Source organism: Echiichthys vipera (genome assembly GCF_963691815.1).
Source record: "Echiichthys vipera genome assembly, chromosome: 14".
Taxonomy (NCBI): domain Eukaryota; kingdom Metazoa; phylum Chordata; class Actinopteri; order Perciformes; family Trachinidae; genus Echiichthys; species Echiichthys vipera.
In genome coordinates this window covers 25,686,886-25,711,773 of record NC_139839.1, presented here as the reverse complement: position 1 = coordinate 25,711,773, position 24,888 = coordinate 25,686,886, and the positions used below count along the sequence as shown (strand labels likewise).

Sequence of the window (24,888 nt, the reverse complement as noted above, 5' to 3'; positions counted from 1 at the left end):
CACTCTGTCACACTTGGTTCATTGCTTGATTTATCTGACGTTAGCTTTATTTTGATTTGATTTATGTTTATGCTTATTGTTACTCTGATCCTTTTCCTCCTTTGTATCGAAACTGTTGCACAATAATTTCCCTCGGGATAAATAAAGCTTCTTGAATCTTGAATCTTGAATCTAGAACCCCTTGCCAGGTTCTCGAGATTTCCTGGGCTGTGGACTTAATGCTCACTTCCACCTCTCTCCCTGCATGGAGGGAAAGCTGATAACCTAGGTGGACTTTTATCAGTGGGTCACAAAACTGTGGCCATGTAGGCAACCCAACCAACCCGTCTATGCTTCAAACACGGACATCGCCGCATTTACCATTCTTTGTGGATGTGACATTTTTGCTGTGTCATCACTATATCTATGTTCATGATTACATTTTTTACTAGAGCACGAGTTACAATTGTTTGCAAACTTTTTTCCCAATACAGTGCACCCCTACTTTAAATGGTGCCAATTATCAAAATATAACCAAATAGAGGCTAAAAAAACAGGGCTCCACTTCATGGCATCCCCCAAAAGACCCCGACTGTAGTCCCAAAACTAACAGCATGCTCACAAATAATAAATAGGACATTGTGGGTATGGTGGGAAGGGGTTGTTGGGAGGCCATGGGTGTCTCAATGTTGTCTGAAGAGAGGTCTCGTCATGTCAGACTCTGCAAACCCCTCGTTTAGAGCAAAAAGGGCTTTGGTTTAAGGGAGGAGCCATTTCCTGCTGTGCAGACACAGTGAAAGCTCATGGAAGAAGTCTCATTATAGGCATATACAACCAGAGACCTGTTCTACTAAACAAGGTGATCGTTATTGATGTCACTGAGGCCAACGAAATCTAACAAACGTAGGGCCAATTTTGATTCTGATTCTGAAGCATCTTAAACTAACTGGCAAAATGCTCTCTGAAATAGGTTCTAATGAAAGCTGTATGTAAAATATTCTTATATTTAGAAAATAGGTTCAATAACTTTGTTTCATCAAATCTTGAGGGTGATTATTTGCAGCATGTTGTCTTGGGGGTATAGACACCCCCAGTCAGGGCTATGCTTATTAATCTGACAGTATATGGGATAAGCAGTGCCCAGTGGTCATATCTAAATCTGTTTTTAGACCAGGACAAGCAGGGGGCGTAATGACATTTGTATCTTGCTTTTCCTCAATGACCTTAACTTGTGCTTTGTTTGTATGTGTGTGTTTGCAAGTGCCAAACAGCTCACAAGAGAGAAAAAGAGGGGGGATAAAATGGGTTAAAAGAAAGAGAGACACCAAGAGAGCGAGAGAGAGGGAAAATAGAGAGGAATAAGAGGCTGCTGTGCAGCATGCAGGCACTGCAGAGTTCTGCTGCAGAATACAGGGATGGCGAGCAGGATGATGTGCTGAAGCTATTTTAAGAGGAGCAGTTCACCCTGGGAGATATGAACCTTGCTTCTTTGGCATCACCTCGTGCTGGATTGGGGCCTGCACTGTGAGGGAGAGTGAGGAAAACAGTGGGAGTCTAAATCATTTTAGAGGGGAAAAGGGAGAGCAATGCCCCAAGAAGCCAAACTGGAAAACTGCCTATAGGACTGAATGAAGGCACAGTGATCCTCTTCATCCATCCATAAATCCATATAATTTAATACACCCCTGTGCAAAAAAAATAAATATATGTCAACAACAATAACTTGCATCCAAAAAAAAACTAGTTAAAACTAACTAACTACTAATTCCATGCACTAACTGGTCTGGTATTCCTTTCCTACAAGCAAATGGCTTGCACAAAAATTACATCATTATTACAAACACATCCTCTCTTCCTGCTCATCCTCTTTCCCACTCACACTCTCTCCGGAAAGAGTTTGAGGCTGAGTTCACAGGAACGAAACAAAGGTGTAAATTTGTAGAGGAAAAGCATCAGCCCGATATAGCACTCTCACCCACAATCTATATGCATCTCAGCTGGAATCTATATGCATCACTTACTTCTTCAATGCCAACAAGGCTGACAGCTAAAGTGCTCAAAGTAATCACTGACAACCACTGATGTTTGACAATGATAGGGAAAGGTGGATTGCAAATGGGGGTCTATAAATAGCAGTACTGAAAGCTGGTGCTTCATGCAGTATTAGTAAGTAGCAGGGCCCTGAACCTTAAAGATCAGGCAATACTATTCCTAAAAGTATTTCACACCTGGCTCCTTGGGAGCAGTTGTTCCAAAACCGGGAGCATTTCCCCCAAAATATTGATTTGTCTGGTCATATTTAAACACAGCAATCACACTAAGATGAGAGACAATACAAGCAGGCCGAGATCACTAAACACATCAGAGAGAATCAGCTATAAGGCCTACATCTTTGAAGCATTCAACATACTTTAATAATGCCCTGGTGATGGGAGGCAAATACTCGCCTACATGACGGGAATCACAGGTAGTACAGCTTTACCACAGCGAAGGCCCTATTGTAATTGCAGGATATTTTTTTTGTCTGAATGAATTGCCTTTCCAGAGGCTTTAACATTTTCAAAAACTCACTAAACATCACAAATAATTCAGGAGTGGTGAAAATTGACGTATTTCATTGGTTTCAGAATTGGGCGTGGCAAATTGACTCGATAGCACCCCCTAGAATACAGCCCCTACTCCCAGATTGACTTACATTTATGAAAATCATTAGGCATACAGTATATAACTCTTCCAGATGTAAAAAAAATGCCTCTGGACTGATGAGCTCAGATTGTTATTAGAAGTGAGTAACAAGACTTTATAATTTTGAGGACTGCTGTTGTTAGCCCATGCAGTCTATATTTTTTAACCGTACCCTCACAGTTTCCTGGTCCTTCTGCTTTTGTCAATCTCACCTAGGAAAATTTGGTCTGACTGTAAGGAAAGGCAGTTTTATTTATACAGCACATTTAAAGCTATTAACTCTTATTTCTCTTAAATATTCCTCTTACACTTTGCTGTAAGCAAGGCTCTCCATAAAGTGTAATTCTTAGAAGTTCGATATTTGATATGGACCTGGCCAAAACTAGATTAGAATTGGAAGCTGGCTCTAGTGAATATTTGTTATGCACTATGCTTTGATGAGGCCAAAATCTTCTATTCCAATTTAGGACATTTCATATCTCAATAACAAAACATATCATGATTTAACATTTTTTCTGATAATTCAATAAATAAGTGATACTCGGATCCCGGCTAAGATCCCCTGTAAAAGCTCCCTTTAGGTAATGAACATAACAATACATGCTAGGATCAGAATGTATTGTATTGCATGTATTGCCGTAATACAGTGCAGCCTCTAGTTTTTTGACATTCGCCATAAAAACGATTAAGAAAAATATTTACAAAAGACATTTTTATATCGTTTTGGTTATACATATTGTCATATTGTCCAACTCTACTCCACCATGGCTTCTACAATGACAGACTATCAGATTCTGTACATACATACATACTGTACATCTGCCAGGGTGCAGCACACACCAATGCTGGTATTAAAGACTGGACATCCTGCCCAAACGGCTACTTTCTGCCAGCCAAGCAGTGGAGCTGGGAGTTTTCTTCTATGGAACTGCATGTGGATGACATCACTAACGGTAAAGCGACAGGGACTCCCCAGAGCCACGGCTTCCCTGACCCTGTCTCCACTTCACCGCTGTATGGCTCTCCATCAAAGGACCTTTATTTCACAGAGTATTTCACCAAGCAAACCTCCTGGTCTTCTGCAACCTCTGCTAGCTTGCATTTTATAGCACTCAATACAGCTGCAGTCACACAGGGCGTTCCCATGCATCCTTCTGCCCTCAATGTGAACCTTCATCTCCTCAGAGACACTTCAATTTTGACGATAGAGTAGAATTCTGTGAAAGCTTTTCGGCTTGCATCAAGACTGGCCCGCCGTAACTGTTACACAGCCAGAATGGTGATTTGCTGACTGTTGTGTGGGCACTACCTAAACTAATTGGCTGTCTATATACATGCAAAAATCAACTGCACTGATCAGCAAAGATGAGCCTTTGTCTGCCTAACAGGGTGCAACCACCTTTTTTCAGTGGGCAGTTCCACAACACAAATCCTGTCATAGGCTACAGTTTGTTAACCAAGCTTTCAGTTTTACTGTTATACTTTAAGTTTGTTCTCATATTGACCTTCCACCCACACTGGCTATTTCCTACACCTTCACTGACATCTCACTCTGTCTTGTCTTGTTAGTGAAAAACTGAAAGACAAACAGAAATTCAGCCACAACATCAATAAAGAGTGTCTTTTAATGTCATGATTATCGACTCACTCCTAACACATTTCCTCAGGGAAGACAGTGATTACAGTATGATGTATAGTACATCCAATTTGTGAACCTGCAATTTATGATTCCTTAGTCCCATATGTCCAGAAGCACCGGATAAAGCATTTTGGTCTATTAAGAGTCAATAAAAATCTCTGACCAAAGCTGAGCTCAACTTTTTAGTAGAACTAGCAAACCAGTCAGCTGTGTCCTGTCCACCACTGACTGCTACAACTGATAAAAGTGCTGTGTCTTAAGAGGCAACAAGACACCAAAAGGGCAGCATAGGAGTGACAAACATGACGACAGAAAAATAAAAGAGGCAGAGGAGGGCGCCTGAGGCCTTTAAAGATTTCTGGGATAGAGAGAAGAGGCAAGGTGAAGTCCAGCAGCAACAGTGAGGAAACTGAGACAATAGGAGCGTTTCCGTTGGGGTAAAATGTAGCCTCTGGGAAAGTTTCAGGCCCTCTCAAAAGTCCTCTCACTCACCGAAACCAGAGGCGACGTATCACTCTGAGTGGGTTTCGGCTGTGGGGTGATCAGCGATACAACAGAGCAGTGTCTCTCTGTCTCCAAGTGAGAAATACAGAATAGTTGCAGTTTGAATAATGTGGTTGATATTCAGACAGTTTTATGAGCACTTCAAGATCTGACCATTATTAAAATGTATGTCGTTCAAGAACTACAATGAAAAAGTAAAAAAGTTTGTTATCATTCTGACATTTAAAGGTATGTAGAATCTTTATTAAAAGATACATTTAAAATAATAATAATAATAATACACCCACGGGGCGTTTTGAGGGTAACAGAATGAAAGTTTTGCTTTTCCATGAAACAAAAATATTGAGTCTGAATTAATATTTTAAACATTTTCTTAGTTTGACAATGACTTTCTGTCACGTTCTGTTTCCAGTGAAGCAGCCAATAGCGTTGGGCGTTGCTGGTTGCCAGGGTTGTCTGTTGTTGCTACAGAAACAACAATCATTCTGAGTTGAGAGCTAATGGATTACACAGCACTCACAGAAAGACTTCCAGTTAAAGACTGGCTAACGTTAAATACTGTTGTCAAATTAATTGATAAGTCAAAATTTGGCGCAGACTGATTGCTTGACAGACCGGCAACAAACCTGGCAACCCGACTGCTGGAATTATTTTTTGTTGTTGTGACTACGATCTTGAGACACTAGATGAAGGTGTTCTGCTTATTCTCCATATTTAACCTTTAAGGTGGCCCGTATGATTCACAACGTCAACTCATGTACAAGTAACATGAAAGAAAAACACTCCACCTTAAATTCCGGTCACTGTGAAAGTGTGTGTTAGAGCGTGATCACACTATCCTTTTGGCCGCGGCCAAAACCGGTTTTTCAGCTAAAGTCTAGTACCTTTAAGTAGTGTGAGCGCACCCGCTCCGCGCTCAACTGCGGCCAGCGGACCGTCCACGGCCCGCTTGAAAGAGGTGGGCTTTAGCGGAGCCGTTTGCACATGTACGAGCACGAGCGTGCGCACGTGTACGAGCACGAGCACGAGCCCTACGGCAGTAGCGGTATGTCCGCCTGTTCCTGTAAATAGAAGGACGGACCATGCGCGGACATTTAACAACAACAACAATGGTGGTGAAAGGTTCACGTTGTGTTTACTGCAGATTTGGTCGGATGAAAATATTCAAAAACAGTCGACAAGACGCACAAAAACTCCGAGGTCTACGGAAAGATTTGTAAACAAAGCCACACACACGCGATCAATGCGTGTGACGTGTTACGGCTTGAAGGCGTATGGACAGCAAGAAGCATTGGCCGAGGCCCAGGTAGTGTGAGTACAAACGGGGCTGGGGCGCGGGGGGGAGAGGGAGGGGGGACAAGTACCCTAAAGTCCGGGTCGTGGCACGGGAGGACAGTGTGATCACGCCCTTAGTGACAGTCAGATTTGCACAAATGAGATGCAGGCTTCTTTCAGGGGAGAAAAAAGGCCCTGCTTTTTGACAGGGTAAACAGACGGCCGCTCGAGCGACTCACAGGGGCGTTTCGGCCAGATAGACCCTCTTTGTTCCGGATATTCGACCCTAATGGAAACGCACCTAATGTGCTGTGACCATGTGGGGGAGGGTTAGGGTGTGTAAAAGACTGGGGTGATGTTTCCACAGCAACTAGCCTCATCATATGCTGTCTGATAAAATGAATCAATGAATGCTCGAGCTACCAAGTAAAGGCAAGAACACTGTTAGTTTCTGTGATAGAGTCTTGTGCAAGGGTTACTGATTTTCACTCCCAGAGACAGTATCAGTGACAGAGCACATAGGGGTGTGTAGTGCTTTGCTCAGAGGCAACTTTACCAACCTTGTATTTATGACACAGCCACCATAGGGCCAGTGACATACCAAAGACAATGAGCGATAATCAGGATACTTTGGTCGTCTTACTATAGGACCCTGTGGTTACTGGACAGTTTCTCTATCTCCACAGTATATGACCACTGATAGATTATTTGACATACATGCATCATTGTAAACACAATATAATTGGGATTTGGACTGTTGATTGGACAAAACAAGCAATCTGAAGTCATTCCCTTAGGCTCTCAAAAACTGTGGAGGCTATATTTCATCATGCAACAAAGCCCTCTTCATAAGTCTATGAGTCCACCTTGCTGAAAACCCCAGGTACTCCTGTGAAAAAAGTCAAGAAAGAGCGCTTTGGAGCAGCATTTTTCAGCTGAGTCGCTTCTTTTGCGTCTGGTTTCCATGATATATAATATCTGTGGAAGTAAAAATGTTAGCACAAGGTATAAAGCTTTCTCTGGGCTTTGTGCTGGATTAAGGGAAGGCTGAAGCACATAGGGAGAGAGGACGAACCCGCCTGTCTATGTGGCCAGCAGTATTAATTTCTCGCCCCTCCTTCACTATGATGGCTGGGTAAGAAGTGGCAGTGACGAACTCAGTGCTTTACCCAAAGTTGTTGGTTGGTGGAGTGCAGTCACCGATTCTTTTTCCCATTTTGAACAAGTAGAATTTCAGCGACCAGGATTTTGTTTTGTTGACTACAGCCCTATATGTAATGCACTGGAATAAGGCAGTAGTTACTCAATTGGACATGTTATTTCATACAAATGCTTGGGGTTCTGGTCAAAAAATACTAATAATAATAATATTGTTAACTTAAGCATGATTGTATATGAATGAAAACTGGGTTACACCAAATTCTAAAGAGTCGTTTTGATTTTGGTTCTCTTTGTCGTCATTTTACAAATTTAGCTGTTTTGAATGTCTTTGAAATGGTTTTGCATCTATGTGATTGTTTTACATTTATTTTTAGTAATTTTGCATCTTTTTGTGGTCATTTTACATCTATTTTTAGTAATTTTGCGTGTCTTTGTTGTCATTTTTTATCTCTATCTGGCTGTTGTCTATTTTCGGTCAGTTAACATCTCTTCATGGTTGTTTTGCATATATGGTTGTTTGGCATATGTCATTTTTGAGTGGTAATTGTCGGTCCTTTTGTGTATGCTTGTGGTCATTTAGCATCTCTTGGTGAACATTTTATGAGTCAGTATCACTTTACAGGTTTCTTCTCTTATTCTTACATATTTCAAGAGGAAAAATCCGTCCAGAGATTCAGCTCTTGTTCCATCCACCTCTGCTGCACATCTGGCAGCAGAGTGAAGGTTTGAGGCTCACTTGATCCATCTGACCTTTAAAGACTTACTGCTGTTTATCCAACCACCTGCTCCATACTGTACCAGTGCCATTTACATCGGAATCCGGTCCTGCCCTCAGTTCTTATAGAGATCATTCATATGCAGAGAAAATCAGAAACAGTATAAAGTGTCTGGTGATATTGATGGATGTGTAAAGCCTGCAGCTTCATACACAAGAGGAATCCATGCAGGAATTACTTGCGAAGGTGCTTCAACAGCCTACTGAGTAAAGGGTTCATAAACTTTTGCATGTGATATTTCAGTGGGATTTTTTTTTTTTTTTTTAAATTTGCCAAAATTTCTAACAATCTGTTCTTGTTTTGTCATTATGATGTATTGTGTGTAGATTGAAGAGGAATAAGATGGATTTTATCTATTTTAAATTGAGTCTATAATGTAACAAAGTTTGGAAAAAGTGAAGAGGTTCACATACTTTCAAGCAGCACTAGCATATTAGCATATCTATATCTCCAGCACTGTCTTTCCATCTTCTTAGTCTACTGTTTGTATTAAACAGCATGCTACTAGTACTTACCGTTGACGGTTAGATGAACCCAGCTGCCGTTGTGGAAGGTGTCATACTGCTGCTCCAGCATCAGCACCTTACACTCATACCAGCCCTGGTCGTCTGAACGCACATTCTCTATCCGCAGGGAGGACTTGCCGTGCAGACTGGCCCGGCCTGGTCGGGATAGACAGAGTTGAGGTGTCAGCAGAAAGCGACACAGAGAGGTGAGAAGGATGGGTGGAGTGAATTTAATGAGGGAAATAAAGGGAAGGAAAGAACAGGTGAGAGATGAATGAACAAAGAGAAGAGAAACGCCAGATGAATGTTAAAGAGAAAATCAACCTTTGAACAGTTCAGATATAAATATGCAGAGATCACAGAGTGTGTTAGCGCAGGTATCTCAGGGTAACAGCACAGTGCAGACGTGTTTCTAAAGACAGTCACTGCTGCATTGTTAACGTGCAACACAACATCAAAGTAGGATACTGACTGCAGTCGTTTGTACACAGTGGAATCTGTCACTTAAGCCTTAGTGCGGCTGAGATGTTCTCATCTCCATGTGTGGGGCAGTCTATTTTGGAGATGCACTGAGGCAAGGACGGGTCAGTACTTCCTTTGAGGAGTGGGAAGTGGCCAACATGACAACAGAGAACCCTCAGGGTTACACAGGAGTCACCGTCCGTCAGAACAGATTTGGACTTTTGACTTGGTGAGTACAGAGTCAGGAATAGCCGCATTTTACTTTTACAGATCAAAAGCTGAGAGAGGGGGATTGATGATGTTGCCCTGGGCAATCTGGCAACTGGATCACAACAGATGCCGTCTGGCAATAAAGGCCAAACAAAGGGCTTTAAGGGAGCACACGCCGGCTCAAAACGTCAGCATTATCAAAGCCTGACTATCCCTTATTAATCCCCTCACTCTTTCCTATCCTCTCCACTTTGTGGGTATTCCTGATTTATTTTTATTTTCTTCCTAAATCCCCTCTGCAGCATGACACCCCAGGTAAATGTATCAGCTGCAGTGGCGGCTGCCTCACTGAGTTAAGGTGCGTCGTAGCGATGTTTGTTTCCTAGCCTGAGTCTGTGTGTGTGTGTGTGTGTGTGTGTGTGTGTGTGTGTGTGTGTGTGTGTGTGTGTGTGTGTGTGTGTGTGTGTGTGTGTGTGTGTGTGTGTCCTGGTTAGGCTATTTATATATCAGATTATATTTGTCCAGCTTCCAACCATGTCTGTCTCCTCTCTTGGATGACTGGAAAGAACCGAGAGAGAATGAGACTCCATGTTACTTATTGAGTGTAAACTATGTAATAAATATACTGCATACAGTATCAGTCCACCACTGTGTACCTGCCCTTTGATTCCACCTTCATTTCTCTTTGACTGAGGGTAAACAATCTAAAAGCAGTGGATGTTCTTTTTGGACTTGATGTATTCAAACATAAAAGCTAATGAACAGGAAACCATACATGAGTGTGTCTGTATAAACAGAGTGCAATTCTGACTACTGCTGTTTGAAAGCCTCCGTTACCTACACTGATCTTTGAGTTACACTGTTAATGTAACGTAATGTTTAACAAAAAAGAAAATTTGCAGAAAAGTACATTTCAACCTTGACTAAAGACAATATGGATACATATTTTCATAGAATAATTTGAAGCAGGGGTATAATGAAAAGCTCTTTAGATTCATGCCAGAAGTGAGCAGGTCCTACACTGGACTCTTTAGTTGTCAATAGACTACCTCATTTTATTTGTTAAATTGTTTTCTTCTGCCATTAATACTCTATACTATTAATAATATAGCTTAGCTACAAATATAAATATATAAAATAAATAAAATATATAAAATATATATTTAACCATGTACCTCAATTTATTCAATAATAAATTATGACCTATGTTTAAATCCCACCTTTACCCCATCCAAAACAAAGAAAAAAGACCAAATCTAAGTAAAACTGTAGGAGGGTTAATGGTCCTGAATGAATAATATAAATAGAATGGGTACAGTAAGGCCATATTGCATAATTTCCTTTAAAGGGCCAGCACACCCACGCACGTGTTTGAAGTTGGGCAGATTTATGTTGGTAATTTAATGATGTCACCAAAGCTCTATGGACAATACGAATGACATAGGTGTAGATTTTCCTGCAGATGCAACAAATCTAAGGAGAGTGAGGCAGATGTCAATTACAGTGAGCACAGTTTGTACATGCCCACACAGCATTACAGTGTCTGAGTCCAGATGCCTTCCAGTGCTTGAATTTAAGGATGTCCCATTGTCCAGAGGAAAATAAAAATAGCATCTTAGACACAAAGATTCAGATACATTTCGTATCATTACAGATTAAATGATTACATGAAGTCAAAACAAATTGAACTGAATGTAACCAAACACTTTGAAAACTGTGCTAAATCTAAAAACTTAGTGTTTATAATGACATAGAACTCTGTGTCAAAATGTTTGGGACAATATTTAAATTATAAATAGGAGCAGAATGCGATAATTTGCAAATCATTGGTACCACATATGTAATTGAAATTAGCACACAGGCAACATTTCAAATGTAAGTGTTTGGGAACTGAGGAGACCATCTGCTGCCATTTGAAATTGCCATGTGCCCTAATGCACCCCCATACCATCACAGATGCTGGCTTTTGAACTGTGTGGTGATAGCAAGCTTTAGTAATATTTGCAAATCATCAGCATTTACATTTACATGCTATACAACATCCAAACATTTTGAAAATGGGGTTGAATTTTCAAAGAGTGTATTATCATTTCCATGACTGTATACCAGGTTTGCATTTTTGCACTGCAGTTTTCAGTGATGCATTCATTGTTCAGTTAGAATTAAAAATTAATTCAGATATGATGAAACAATTGCAACCTGTTCTCATTCCCTACTCGTCACACACTAACACTTTTAGATGCTCCACAGTCACAGTTTTAAACACGATTAATGTTGTTTATTCAAACGAAACCTATTAATGTTACTAAGGTTAAGGTATCAGAACTACATAGTTACGTTTAGACATCAAAACTACTTGGTTAGCTTTAGGACAAGTTTCACTTTCACATGGAAGTCTGGTGTATGTTTGACCAACCATCCACATGACCTCCTCCCTAAGCAGAGTTTGAAGCTAGTTTTACTAAGTAACCGGACTTCCAGAGCACTTGCTCTGAAAATGTGATATTAATGTCTATAATTTTGGATTGGCGTAACATACTGAATATGTAAAACGGTACCAAAAATGTTAATGTTTCTGTGGTTTGCAGAAACGCAGCACGCCAACATTTTTTCTCTGCCGAACAGAATATTTCACCTGCATCTCATCTCCTCATCAGATTAGCTTGTATTTAAGTCCTGGGATGAATCCTTTCAGCGGTTTTGCAGTTTCATGCCTTTGCAGACATGCTGTGATGGCAGTGAACAGTCTCTGCACGTACGACTGAAGTCTGTGAGGGCTCAGTTCGTAAGTCCAGAGGGTGGACATTTGGATTCAGCCCTGGATTTCAGATCAGTCCTTGTTGGATCTTCGGTTTTGTTCTGTTATCAGTTTTGCCTTGCTGGCATGAATCCTGAATACTAAGTTATGTCTTCAAGTTCCTGTTAACTGCAGACTCCTGTGTTTGGGTTTACCTGTGAAGGTGGCCCATGGGTGAGAAACGTGAGGTTGTGAAATATAATAGGAGGAAGCCAAGATGGTCCATAACTTCAGCTTATTAGTCTCCTTTCTACTGTCAAGTCACCAAGGATTCAATATGTGATCATGGAGTAAAAAATCACTGCATTACTAATCTAGTGAAAACGGAGGAAAGTGTCGCTAGGTGTCTGATTATTGAATGTTAAACTACCTACAGCTCTGTGTAATCTAGCCTAATGTCTCTTTGTTTATATCTTGGCCAATCTGCATCACTTAAAATCCTGCTGCTTTATCTATAACAGTTCCTATTCACGTTGTACAGATGACCACCGATTACTTTAATATTGAAAAAAAGACTAGTTGCCAAGATGGAGGCGTGGATGTTTATCCTGGGGTACCTGCATTACTGAATTTCTGCACGAAACAAACACTCGTCCTGCCAATGAAATAGTTGACAGATTATAACTTTGAGCAATTTCTGATGTCTAAACAATCCGCTGCAAGATTTGCAGGGATCACCAAATAAAATTAAGGAGCTTTTAATGAGCGCTTAGAATATAAATGAGTCAATGCTTTTCAAAATTCTCAGAGGGCTCAGAATACATACTGCACAGTGACATCATAGGCCCTGTGAGAAGTTAAATACCTGGATCTCCACACCAGTTAGTTGGACCAGTCCCAGCCTGGTCAGATGCGTACATGAACTGATGAAGCCTCTTTGATGAGAGGTGAAACGTCTTCCTAGACTAATAACAAAGTCCAGTTGCTTTTGACTGAAATTGCTTTGGGGATAACGATGACCTGGAAAAATGAGAATATTCACAGGCTTTTTGCATAGTTGCTTCAACAGATTGATGATAGCGCCAAATCAACGCACATCAGCTAATCTCTTTTGGGTACAATTTAATTTTTATTTGTGCTTCTAAAATATGCGCTGAATTTTCTCAAGTCTCATTTTGATACAGATTTTATTTAAATGTTACATTGCAAACAAACATTTAGTTAATGTTGATCAATAATCCTGATCTTGATATTCATCAGCATAATTGTGATTATCATATTGGCCTTAATGGTGCAGGCCTCTCACATAGTAGTAAACATTAATAAACACAATAACTAAAATAAAACAAATGTAAGGACAGTTTTAACAAAAAGTCCAAAAGGCTCTGGCCAGAGAGCAGGACCGGGAGAGAAATCTATCAAGCAAATGCACCATTAACTCTTCCAAGAGTTTAATTCCAACACTCCTGCGAGCAGAAAAATGACACATTTGGAAGGTCAAGTAACAGCTTCTATTAACTGAGATGAGAAGCCACATAATGGTTTTGGTGGCATTTAAAAGAACACTCCACACTTTCTCTGGCCTTGTTTTGTGTTCATTCTTCATTAGCTTTCAGCAGCAATTATGTCATTCCAACAAACAAAATCCAGTGTAAAACAGTAATTAATGATCCAAAACAAACATCCAGTTTTTTGTTTTTTTTTGGAGGAATATGTACCTATCCAGTCTAATAGGGCAACATATGTAAGAGCTCCTTGTACATGTGACTGAAATGAGAGAATCATTCATCAGAATACAGACAGTGATTTACTGAAAGACTAAAGCAGGGCTCCAGACTGCGACCAAACAGTCGCATTTTGTGAACCCAATTTGAGAGTGTGCAACTGAATTTGACATCTGGTCGCGCTGGTCTGTCAACAGCTCCCGAGACAGAAGACAGCATTAATGTACTAAACGAAAATAGTTTTCATGTCCGCTCTATGGTAAGAAAGCAACAGTGTATACCTTCTTTGTTGCATCTTCAAAATAGAAAAAATAGATAAAATGTGACAGTGAATTTGAAACAGCAAACAATTTCTGAAACGACACCGCATGTGCCCCTAAAATTTCTGGTTGTGCCCCTAAAATTTTCAGTCTGGGGCCACAGTGCTCCTGGTGAAGGAAGTTATTCTGGAGCCTTGAAAAGTCAACTTTACAGGTGATGACTCAAGTCTCCACGAGGTCTCACAAGGCTCAAAACTCAATCAAGTCTCACAACTATTGACACATGACAAACACAGCTAGCCTACAGTCTGTGGTGTGACAACACATTTTGCTTTGAACACAAGTGTAGCAACCTACTGCCCTTTCGCCTCGACCTCACCCTCTCTGCTCTCCTACCCTCCCTGTGTGGTGACACCCCCCATGCCAGTCAAGATGTCCACGGCCTCTTTGCTATGGCCCCTGTCTGTTCTCAGTCCCCCGCTCTCAGAAACTCTCTTTTTTAATGCCTTCACCTTTGATCTTTGAGATGGAACTAAGAAGAATAATGCGTGCTTTAACAGCTTTCCTGCAAGACAAATTAAAGGGTTCTTCTAGATCTCTAAATCAGGCTGTTAAAGGTGAAATTAAACAGTTCAGATGAAGTGTGTGTGTGTGTGTGTGTGTGTGTGTGTGTGTGTGTGTGTGTGTGTGTGTGTGTGTGTGTGTGTGTGTGTGTGTGTGTGTGTGTGTGTGTGTGTGTGTGTGTGTGTGTGAATAAATTCATTTCTTATTAAAAATCCAAGAGATGTCCTCGGCCATCTTCCTGCTCAACTCCCATCTTGCTTTTCCTCCTGGTCCGAAGGACGAGGATGCCTTGCCACCTCACCTAAGTCTGTCCAACCATTAAGCCGCTTTGTTGGCCAACTCTCCTACCCAAGGCACCGGTGGCTAGCAGTGGTGGGGGGGACTCGCTGCTCTACTGTGGAACTAGTTCAACGTTCCCCATCCCGGACAGCAACCACCGCTTCCCGCCGCAGGATCCTTAAGGAGGCTGTGCTCAGGTGCTCCCGAGGTCTTCCTCGCACCGTACCAGGGAACTCCTCACCCAAACCCGGGGGCCGAGGGTGTGGCACGTTTCTACACTCAACTGTCCAGCCCCACAGTGCAGGCTCTGACCGTCCTCTCTCCGGCTGAGAGTACCAGCGGCCGTCATTCCCTACACCCCACTTCTCTCCAACCACAGTAATAGTGGGAGACTCCATAATACGAATTACATGTCTCTTCAATGCTGACACTCACTACTTCCCTGGAGCCCCGGTTCCTGAGCAAACTCTAGTGGCTGCTGCACTCACTTCTCTGTTGGGCGAATAATCCACGTGGGGGCGTGCGAAACAGCCTGTCAGCTGTCATAACTGACCAAAAAAGATTTTAACATTCTTTTTAATTTTTTAAGTTTCTGTGCAATGCCCGGTCCAATACCTTCACTGGGACACGGGATAGGGCGTTTTAGCAGACTCCTCAGTCTCCCCGCTTGGCTCCAGTCCACCTCCACAGCTTCAACTTTGGCTTTATTGACAATTTTAATCTGTTTTGGGACCGTCCTTCCCTCTTCTGACCGGACGGTATCTGGTCCTCAACATTCCGGGTAGCCACAACGGCTAACATACAGCACACTGTTCAGGTTAAATCACATCGGCCATCACCTCCACCAACTCAAAGAACTATTCCCCCCACTGGCTCCCCCCGCAGGACACACCCAAGGCTAAGCAAAGAAAAACAACTAATTTTGCAAATTTATCGGATCTAGCATCCATTCCTTGTCAGCCACAGCCAGTCCCAAAAGGCCGGGCAGATAATAACATTAACTCACTGAATCTAGCTTTATTAAATATCAGGTCTTTGGCAGGAAAAACATTTTTTAATCAAAATTTTATCATCAAGCACATCTTGATTGTTTATTCCAATCCAAAAATGTGGTTATATCAAAATAACAGTGCTGCTGTTCTTATTGAATCAGCTCCTCCCAACTTCAGTTTTATAAGTGAAACCAGAGTTCATCAGAAAGGCGGGGGAGGGGCTGTTCTGTTTAATGATTCCCTCCGATGCAAGCAGATATCTTATGGAAACTATGCCTCCTTTGAATATGTGGCTCTTAAGTTAAATTCTTCTTCCAGAGTTATGTTCCTAAATGTCTACAGGTCACCTAAATACTGTGCAGCCTTTTTTGAAGATTATTCTGAACTAATGTCTGTATGGCAATTTCCTGTTATTAACCATAGGACCTTGGAGGGCATTATACAACATCTGAAATCCTCCTCCTGCTGCCTTGATGTTCTGCCACCAGGCCTTTTCATAGATGTGTCAAACTGCATGGCCTCAGATCTACAGATCTACACACAATACAGATTGTCAACACGTCTCTTCTCTGAGTTGTCTTCCCACAGGCCTTGCAAACTGCTGTTATCAAACCTCTCTTGAAAAAGAACAATTTAGACACTTCACTAATGAACGGACTAGGGATGCAAACAATTAATCAATTATCGATAAAATAAAAAAATGAAATAAAAAATGTTTTAAGTTTTGCACCTGTAATTCCCCGCCAGTCCACGTGAGGGCGCACTTGACGCCAGACGTACTTTACGCACACGCGGGAACACAAGCAAAGCAGTTCTCTGACGACAACAACAAAACAAATGAGAAGAGGTACATTGACAGGATGAAGAGGGCAAAAGTGAGCGTCGTATGTTTTATTATTATTATTAAGTTGGTTGATGACGACAAAGACGGCCAATCCACAATATGTGGAAGTATTTTAAAGTACAACAACTCTACAACTTTGTTGAATTAGAACCTAAATACGTCACATGCAGTCGTGCTACAGCGAGTGGTTCTCAGCCAGCAATCACCACAGCGTTGGGACGAAGTGTGTGTAAGGCATGAAAATCACTCACCTTTCAGCGGAATTCACCGTTTTGAAACCAAAATAGGTGGCCTACATGAACCAAGAGTTCCGATGAGAAAATATTTTTGTGGGGTGGGGGTGGGTGGACGGGACATGGTGGTATACCAGAGATTATCAATAAACTACGTGTGAATGAACAATGGAATATTTCCTGGCCCTTTGAGAGGAAGCCTGTGTGAAACAGGAATTAATGGCTGTGGTGGCCGATGTTGACTGCTGTCCTCTCCCAAGTCTCTAAGCGCACCAGTATTTGACACAAAGGGAGACTTGCTCCACCTGCTCCCTGTAGGCGGGCGGCCACAACACTCCGCACGCTCTCGCTACGCTCTCGCTACGCTCTCGCTACGCTCTTCATGGGTTTCTGAATCCTCTTGGCAGCAGCTTGCTCAACTCCGCTCTGTTGCTGTTGTAATCGTTTCTGTTTCCGTTTCTGGATAAATTACCACCGCAATGTCTCTTTTCACTGTGTAAAGAGGATAAGTTGAGAAGGCATTTGCAGAAAAATCATGCTAACTTCAACACTTTCCCAGTGAACTGTAAAAAATACTCTGTATTTACGGTACTTTGTATGTAAATACAGAGTACAATATGTACTTGTAAGCCTGGTAAAGTAACTAGTAACTGAAGTAATAAGATAAATGTAGTGGAGTTAAAAGTAGAATATTTCCACTGATTTGTATTGGAGTAGAAGTATAAAATAGCATGAAAAGAAAATACTCAAGTAAAGGAGAAGAGCCTCAAACCTTTAGTCCTTTAGGTTAACAGGTATGTTAATTTAACAAGGATTGTTTTTTGACAAGGTTGTTGCTTTGAGTCGGCCTATCACTACTTGTTTTGATCAGCTGTTATGCGGTTTCACTTCAAGGCCTATTGCTACTATTTAAATTGATAAAATAAAGACATTATATGCACTCCTATGTCGCTGTAGTGTTTTACAATATATTATACAATACATTAATGTGATGCTTATATTTTCCGGCGAACTGAATAGCCCTGCACTTACTCCACTATATTCATACTAATTTTTCTCTCAAAATGCGTCAGATTGATGCTTTAAGGGGGAGGCAAGCTACGCAAGGAAGAAGGCCAAGTTGAAAACACAACTTGAAAACACAACTTGAAACCACGAATGTTTCCCTCACAACAGACTGTTGGACTTCCTTGACTGCAGAAAGCTACAACACAGTTCCATGCCACTACATTGAACCGGACTGGCTGGTAATGTCAGCAGTCCTACTCACAGAGAGCATGTCTGACATAGCATTGTATTCTTCTATCAGGAAGGATTTTTTTTATGCTGCTGCTATTAATATTCACAGGCTTGCTGCTGTTAATGTTTCCAATGTCACAGATGAGAGAATGCCCTATTTCTTTTCATGTTAAGTAACCTGTGAAATATTTTGAAATTTTCTATTCAGAATGTTTGATATGCTACCAAAACATTATTCCCTGCCCTCAAGTGAGTGATTAAGGAATAGGATTTGCATTTTTTCTTTATACACAGCACCAAGTCTCTGACATCCACTTAAACACGGACAATGGCAGAATGGCAGAAGAAGAGTCTTAGTATAACTGGATCTTAGTGCTGCATTTGACACGGTGGATCACAACATACTACTAGACCATCTGGAAATTTGGGTGGGACTTTCTGGCAAAGTATTGAAATGGTTTGAATCCTACTTGAAGGGCAGGGACTTCTTTGTGTCTATAGGTAAATACACATATGAGCGGGCAAAAATTACATGTGGAGTTTCCCAAGGCTCCATTCTGGGGCCTCTTCTGTTTAATATCTACATGCTTCCACTGGCTCAGATCATGAAAAACAACCAAATATGTTACCACAGCTATGCAGATGACACACAAATCTACCTCATTATATCACCAGGCGACTATAGTCCAATACAAGCACGGAGCAGATGCATCGAGCAAATCCACGATTGGATGGAGCAGAATTTCTCCAATTAAACCAAGAAATAACTGAAATTATTTTTTTTGGAGCCAAGGAAGAACGATCAAAAGTCTGCACCCTGCTTCTAACAGTAATGCTAAAAACCACGAACCAAGCCAGAAACTTAGGTGTAATCATGGACTCAGACCTGAACTTCAACAGCCACATTAATACAATTACAAAGTCAGCCCACTTTCACCTAAAATTTAAAAAAAAGTACTGAATGGTTTATTTCTGATCTTCTGCTCAGCCATGAACCATCCAGACCTCAAAGAGTCAGAACTAAACATGCAGAGGCAGCGTTCAGTTTTGTGCGCCACATATTTGAAACAAACACCCAGAGAATTGCAGGTCTGCTGCAACTCTTAGTTCTTTTAAATCAAGACTAAAGAGTTTTCTGTTTGCCGCTGCCTCTCAGTACACAAAATAATTTTTAACTGCTTGTACTGTACTGTAACTTCTATTACCTGTAACTGACAACTGATAATTCCTTTTCAGAAATCTTTTCTATTTTTTTCTGAGTGTCATTTTATATGTCATTTAAATGTAATTTTATCTGTTTCTTTCCAACGCTTTTAATGTTCCATGTGAAGCATTATGAATTGCCCTGTGGTTGAATTTTTGAATTTGTTGAATTGCTTTTATAAATAAACTTGAATCGACCCCCCCCCCCTCTCTCTCTCTCTCACCCATTTCCTGTCTGTCCTATATACTGTATATATAAGGAGGAAATAGTAGGAAATGCAGAATTCATAATATGTTTAAAATTCTCATTTAAATCCCTGGTTAATTAATGGTGGACATGTACATCCTGAAGTCTGTCCAAAGAATAATGTAATAAGGGAAAAAAAGAGCAAAAGCAGCAGTCAGTGGGACTTCTTTCATTGAAGTCCAGCTGATGCTCCAATCTTCTTCTATTCAGTCAGTCTACTGTAGCCCCACTTCTCTTCTATCAGCTTCCAGCAGTCAACAAATGGCAATCTGTCACAGAGCTCCTCTTTTCATGATTGGCATTTACTGTGATAACACAAGAGGACTCGCCTTGGGTCCACATTTTCAACTTCACATGGGGTTGCCTGATGTCGTGGGTTGACTTGTTAGCGATGCAATGGTGTTCATCAAAAGCAATGGTGCTGATACAGTATGGTATACTGCAGCTTGCACATTTAACTGTCCGTCATGAACCCCACCGAACAATTTGATTCCATTTGTTCTAGGAGATGAGAGCTTAAATCTGACCCCACATATTCTGCATAACTTGGGAAGGGCAAAGTAGATTTATTAGCTTCAGGGAATTTCTGCTGGGGCAAGTCATTTTGAAATGTCACCATTCTTTTGGACCAGCTTGGAGATCTTCCATGATGATAGGGGGCATTCAACAATGTAATCTGGGACTTCCTGCTATTCCTTTTTTTTCTGTCCTTACATTTCCAGTCTCATCTTCGATTTCTATAGCTTTCTGCCTGCCTGGCTATCAATTTATGTCCATCTCTTCCTTCTACGCATTCTCATGGAAATATGTCAGCCTTCTTTATTCTCTTCCTCTCTCTAAAAAAAAATGAGACAATGGGTTGTTTGAAACCAAGGGCACAAGGGTGTCTAGGAAACAGTGCCCCTATGGCTAGCTCCATTCATTAACCCTCAACATCATCCTAATCTAAAGAAGACACAATGTGAGCCTCTATGTATCTCTGCAGCTTTGACTGTGACCTCTGACTTCTTTCCAAGATGCAATATCGTGGTCACACTGAAGCACAGTGGGGGTGTGGTGTTTGCCTGCATCCGACTACAGAACTTGAGATATTTCACTGCTGCACTTTGAAACTACAAGATGAATCGTCGACTTGCTAAAGGCTGAAGACAGTGATGTGTCTCAAAGGACTGAAAAAAGCAAGAAGAATTTGAAACCAGCACACAGACTGAGCAGAGGTTGTGCACATAGTCTGTCAAAACCAGTCAAAAGTAAATTAAATAACTGCAGTCTTAACAGTATATGACAAATAAAATTATTTACTAAAGAATTCAAACTTCAAAAATCTCTTTTCCATCTTCATCACTTACACCAGTTATAATGACAAACGTTGCTGGTGGTAGTGTCATCCCATAACCTTTGTTGCATAACGGCTCAAATGAAGCTTTGGGCTGTTATCTGGGTAATGTGCTCTCAGAAAGCCAGCATCTGTCCTCACCCAAAGATTGTTTGGGAGGGAAAAGAAACATCACTCTGTAACATCACTCTCTGAACATGAGTGGACACTATGTTTTTGTTCTTCAACAGCACCAACACTGTTATAGGGTACAGGGGAATAGAATTAGTTCCTACAATGTGTCATTTGACCAGGGAGAGAGGTTCTGACACTGTTAGACCATAAGTAAGGGTGGACTTAATGTCAACAGAGATGAAAGCATTATGGCTTCAAGCACATATTCCTCATTTGAAGCCCTTATTAGTGGGCTGTTGTAATGGGCCGCCTATTGCAAATTCTGATAACTGAGAAACAACTGAGATATGCTAGATTATGTATGTGATCATGCAAATTAAATATATAGGAGACCTGAACATAAATTGTAAATCGTTATATTGTCTACTTATAAATAAGTTTCTTGCTATCACAGATGTATCTGGATTAAGTAATAACAAAACCAACAACAGTGTGCTTAATAAGGGATGGATGCATAACAGCGACCTGTATAGATCATATATATGCTAACCAAGCAGAACTAGTATGTAACAAAGTAATATCATTACTTGGGGTGTCCCCGACTAAAAATGTTCATAGTGGAATCTGATTTGCCACGTCTTGCCTATAGTCGACTAATGGTCAGTTTTTTTCCTTTTTTTGCTTATGAAAAACCCTCGGATCCGGGGTGGTGAGCCTTGGACATGAAGCAGACAGCGGCAGGTGCACGTGAGTCCAGCGCTGCGCAGTCACACTTGTCAGGCAGAGGGTTACTGAGAGATGTGATTTCTGATTTCTGATAGGAGCATCTTATTAAAAGTATTTGTTGTTGTAACATAAATGTGCTTTGTTTGTATCTTTCTTTGACAATAACTGACGGTATATTTAGAACTGTAGTTTCACTCTCACAGCGCTGTGTCAGACTGAACGTCTTTAATGAAAAACAACAAATGGGCAAATATTCAAAGTAAATGATGCTGATGATTAAACAGGAGCAGACTGTTGTATTTCTGACGCCCAGATAGATTTAAAGCCCAGCCAAGATGAGCTCTGACGGTGCCCGATCCTGGATAGAACATTTTAGTTTAAGAGGGGGAGGGGGTTATTCCTGCACACTAAGGCGATAGATTAAAAGCACAGGAGTTATCTTCACATTTTTAGCAACAGTATTTATTACCAGGCTTATATTTATATCCAAATAGGAGAAAACCAAACATGCATATACAAAATCAGATATTCAGTACCCCCAGAGGCAGAATGGAATAATCCGTTGTTTCATAACCAAATTTTCGAAGATTCGAATGAGTCGTATCAGGCTCCATTTCAGAATGTCTGTAAACAACAGGCGTCAAGACGCTTCCTGGTGGCAGAACACGAGCAGCTTCCACTGACCTTAAGACCAGTGTTACATAGTTAAAAACAAAAATGTGTTGTGTTTGGGGTTAACCCGCCTGATGTACAGCAAATGGTGTAGGGTTTTATCGATTTGCTTCAGAAAATACAAAATGTATCCAGCTGAACCTGTGGATGAGGAGGTTAAAGCGAATGGATGTGGTCAAAAGTACCAGTGCTACAGAGAAGACCGTAAGACAGTGGAGGAGGAGGAGCCTCTTCTAACGGGGCAGAATGGGAACAAACCATCATCATCGTGTTTCTGGAGACATTTTCTCACAGAGAACAGATCTGTGTCCCCAGTCGAACAGTTTCTGGCTAAATTCTATCAAACTTTCTGTTAAACTTTTCAAATATAAATGATGATGTTGTTATGCGCTCCCTCTGCTTGTGTTAGTATTGTATTAACCTGTCTCTCTGCTCAATTAGTACCTCAGGCTGCCTTGCGGTTTCTGAACCCTGATTGGCTGATTGAAGACTCTTGGCCCAAGCTGCACCTTGTTGGCCTAATTGGACCATAAAGAGAGCTGTGGTCTCTCCCTCTCTCTTCACTCAGACTGGTGTATTGGTTTGATTCATTACATTATTTTCTTTATGTAGTTTTTATTTGTCATTTTATTTTACTTAGCTTGGGAAGGATGGACTGGCATTACTGTTTTCGTGGTTTTGTTTCAAGTTTAGGTCATTATTTAGGTAGGTCAGAGTCTCTGGTCCGATGGCCCATTGCTTGGTTGGCCAGAGCACCTGTTACTGTTATTTTTACCAGCCCATCTGACCTTTTTGTTGTTTTGGTTCAGGTTTGGTTCTTTTTGTTAGGCAATAATAAATCGTTTTTGCAATTGAACCTGGTGTTGTTGTTATGTTATTGGCTTTTGTGGCATTTTGTCTTGGTGGCCGTAACAGATGTAATATTTTGAATAAATTTAATGGTGTTAAACTAAAGTACAACAAAAGTTTGTAACCAAATATTTTTAATAGCCTGATTTATCTTTGTGTTTACAAGAGGGATTAAAAGGACGCTAACACTGGTGAATTAGTTGTGCTCCTCTAGTCGGACAAAACGATTCTCCTCACCGTAAACACTAGGAGCTGCTGGTCGTCCACATTAACGCCAATGTTGTTAAAACATCCGGGACCATACTTCAGTCCTTCACAAAAAAAGGAAATACTATAACAGCTCCAAAATAAGCCCGAAAGAACGCTTATAGTTGCTTTGACGTCATGGTGAATTGATCACGACCTAGTGGTCGTAGTGAGTGAAACAAAGCTTGACCCAAAATCATTATTAAGACAGTATACAAACACTATCGTGAAGACATGAGAAATATTTGCTGTGATAGTGTGTTGGTGAAGGATGATCCAGATGACACTGTTGAGGCTTTAAATAAGCTGTTTGTAGAAGTAATCAATGCGCATGCACCTGTGAAAAAGAGAACTGAGAGATCAAGCACAGAAGATGGCAAATAATTCTAATTGTGAATCTGATTTACAAGTCTATCGCAAGATAAGACATTTTTATAAAAGTATGTATTATGCAAATGTGATGAGTAATGCAAAGCATGACAGAAAGCAAACATTTTGAATATTCTTAATGATATGATGGGCAAAAAATCCCAATCTACAACTTCTTCCTTCTTCGATCAGAAGGAACTTTAATTTCTAAGCCTTAAGGCGTTGCTAATCACCTCAGCAACTTTTTTTTAATAACAAAGTGTAAAAACAATATATATATCATACATATCTTGATTAGAGATCAAATTATGACAGGATACGAACTATTAAGCTGTTAGCAAACATGATTACCATTTCAGTCTGTCATGTGTTAGAGCTAAGTTTTGAACACAAAAGCATGGAGAACTGCCAAGCTCATTCCAGTACCTGACAATTCAACTGTATGATTGAGTGGACCTAAAAGCCGACCAGTTAGCTTTCTAGCTGCTCTGAGTAAAATAATGGAGAAAATTGCTTTTGAACAAATACAATGTTTCTTTTCAGTTAATGATTTAAATACAGACTTTCAACATGCCTATAGAGTTGGACACACGCTAGCACAACCCTGACTCAAATGACAGGTGATTGGCACAGAGAAATCAACAATATCAATTTAGTAGGGGCTGTGCTGTTGGATTTCAGCACGGCTTTTGATATAATTGATCAAAATTTGTTATTAAAAAAAATGAAAGGCTTTGGTTTCAATATGACAGCAATACTCTGGCTAGAAAGCCATTTAGCAAATAGGAAACAGACAGTGTACTTTAATGGAAGGTTATCTGAGGTAAATTCATTAAAGTGAAATTCCGGTGTAAAATCATCCCAGGGGCCAGTAGGTAAATCTTTAAAACACTCTTTTAATAAACTCTGGGTTCACTAACTATGTTGTTGGTGCTTCGGTTAATATGTCAGGACTCTTCTCGTGCTACTGCAGAGGTTTGGTGTTATTTGGAGGAGTATTAGTGGTTAAAAAAGACGTTTTAATGCGTCCAACTCGCTAATCAGTGTTAGCTGCGGC

The 24,888-nt window shown here is 40.7% G+C and overlaps 1 protein-coding gene across 1 annotated transcript in view; it reads right to left on the bottom strand.

The window, feature by feature from the left end:
- Positions 1-24,888, bottom strand: part of igsf9bb (immunoglobulin superfamily, member 9Bb) — a gene marked incomplete at both ends in the record, with an annotated part of 174,790 nt that overhangs the window by 100,687 nt on the left and 49,215 nt on the right. Inside the window, one exon of the mRNA XM_083926342.1 lies at positions 8,535-8,681. Coding sequence (XP_083782468.1) covers positions 8,535-8,681 — 147 coding nt within the window. The remainder of the gene's footprint in view (positions 1-8,534; positions 8,682-24,888) is intronic.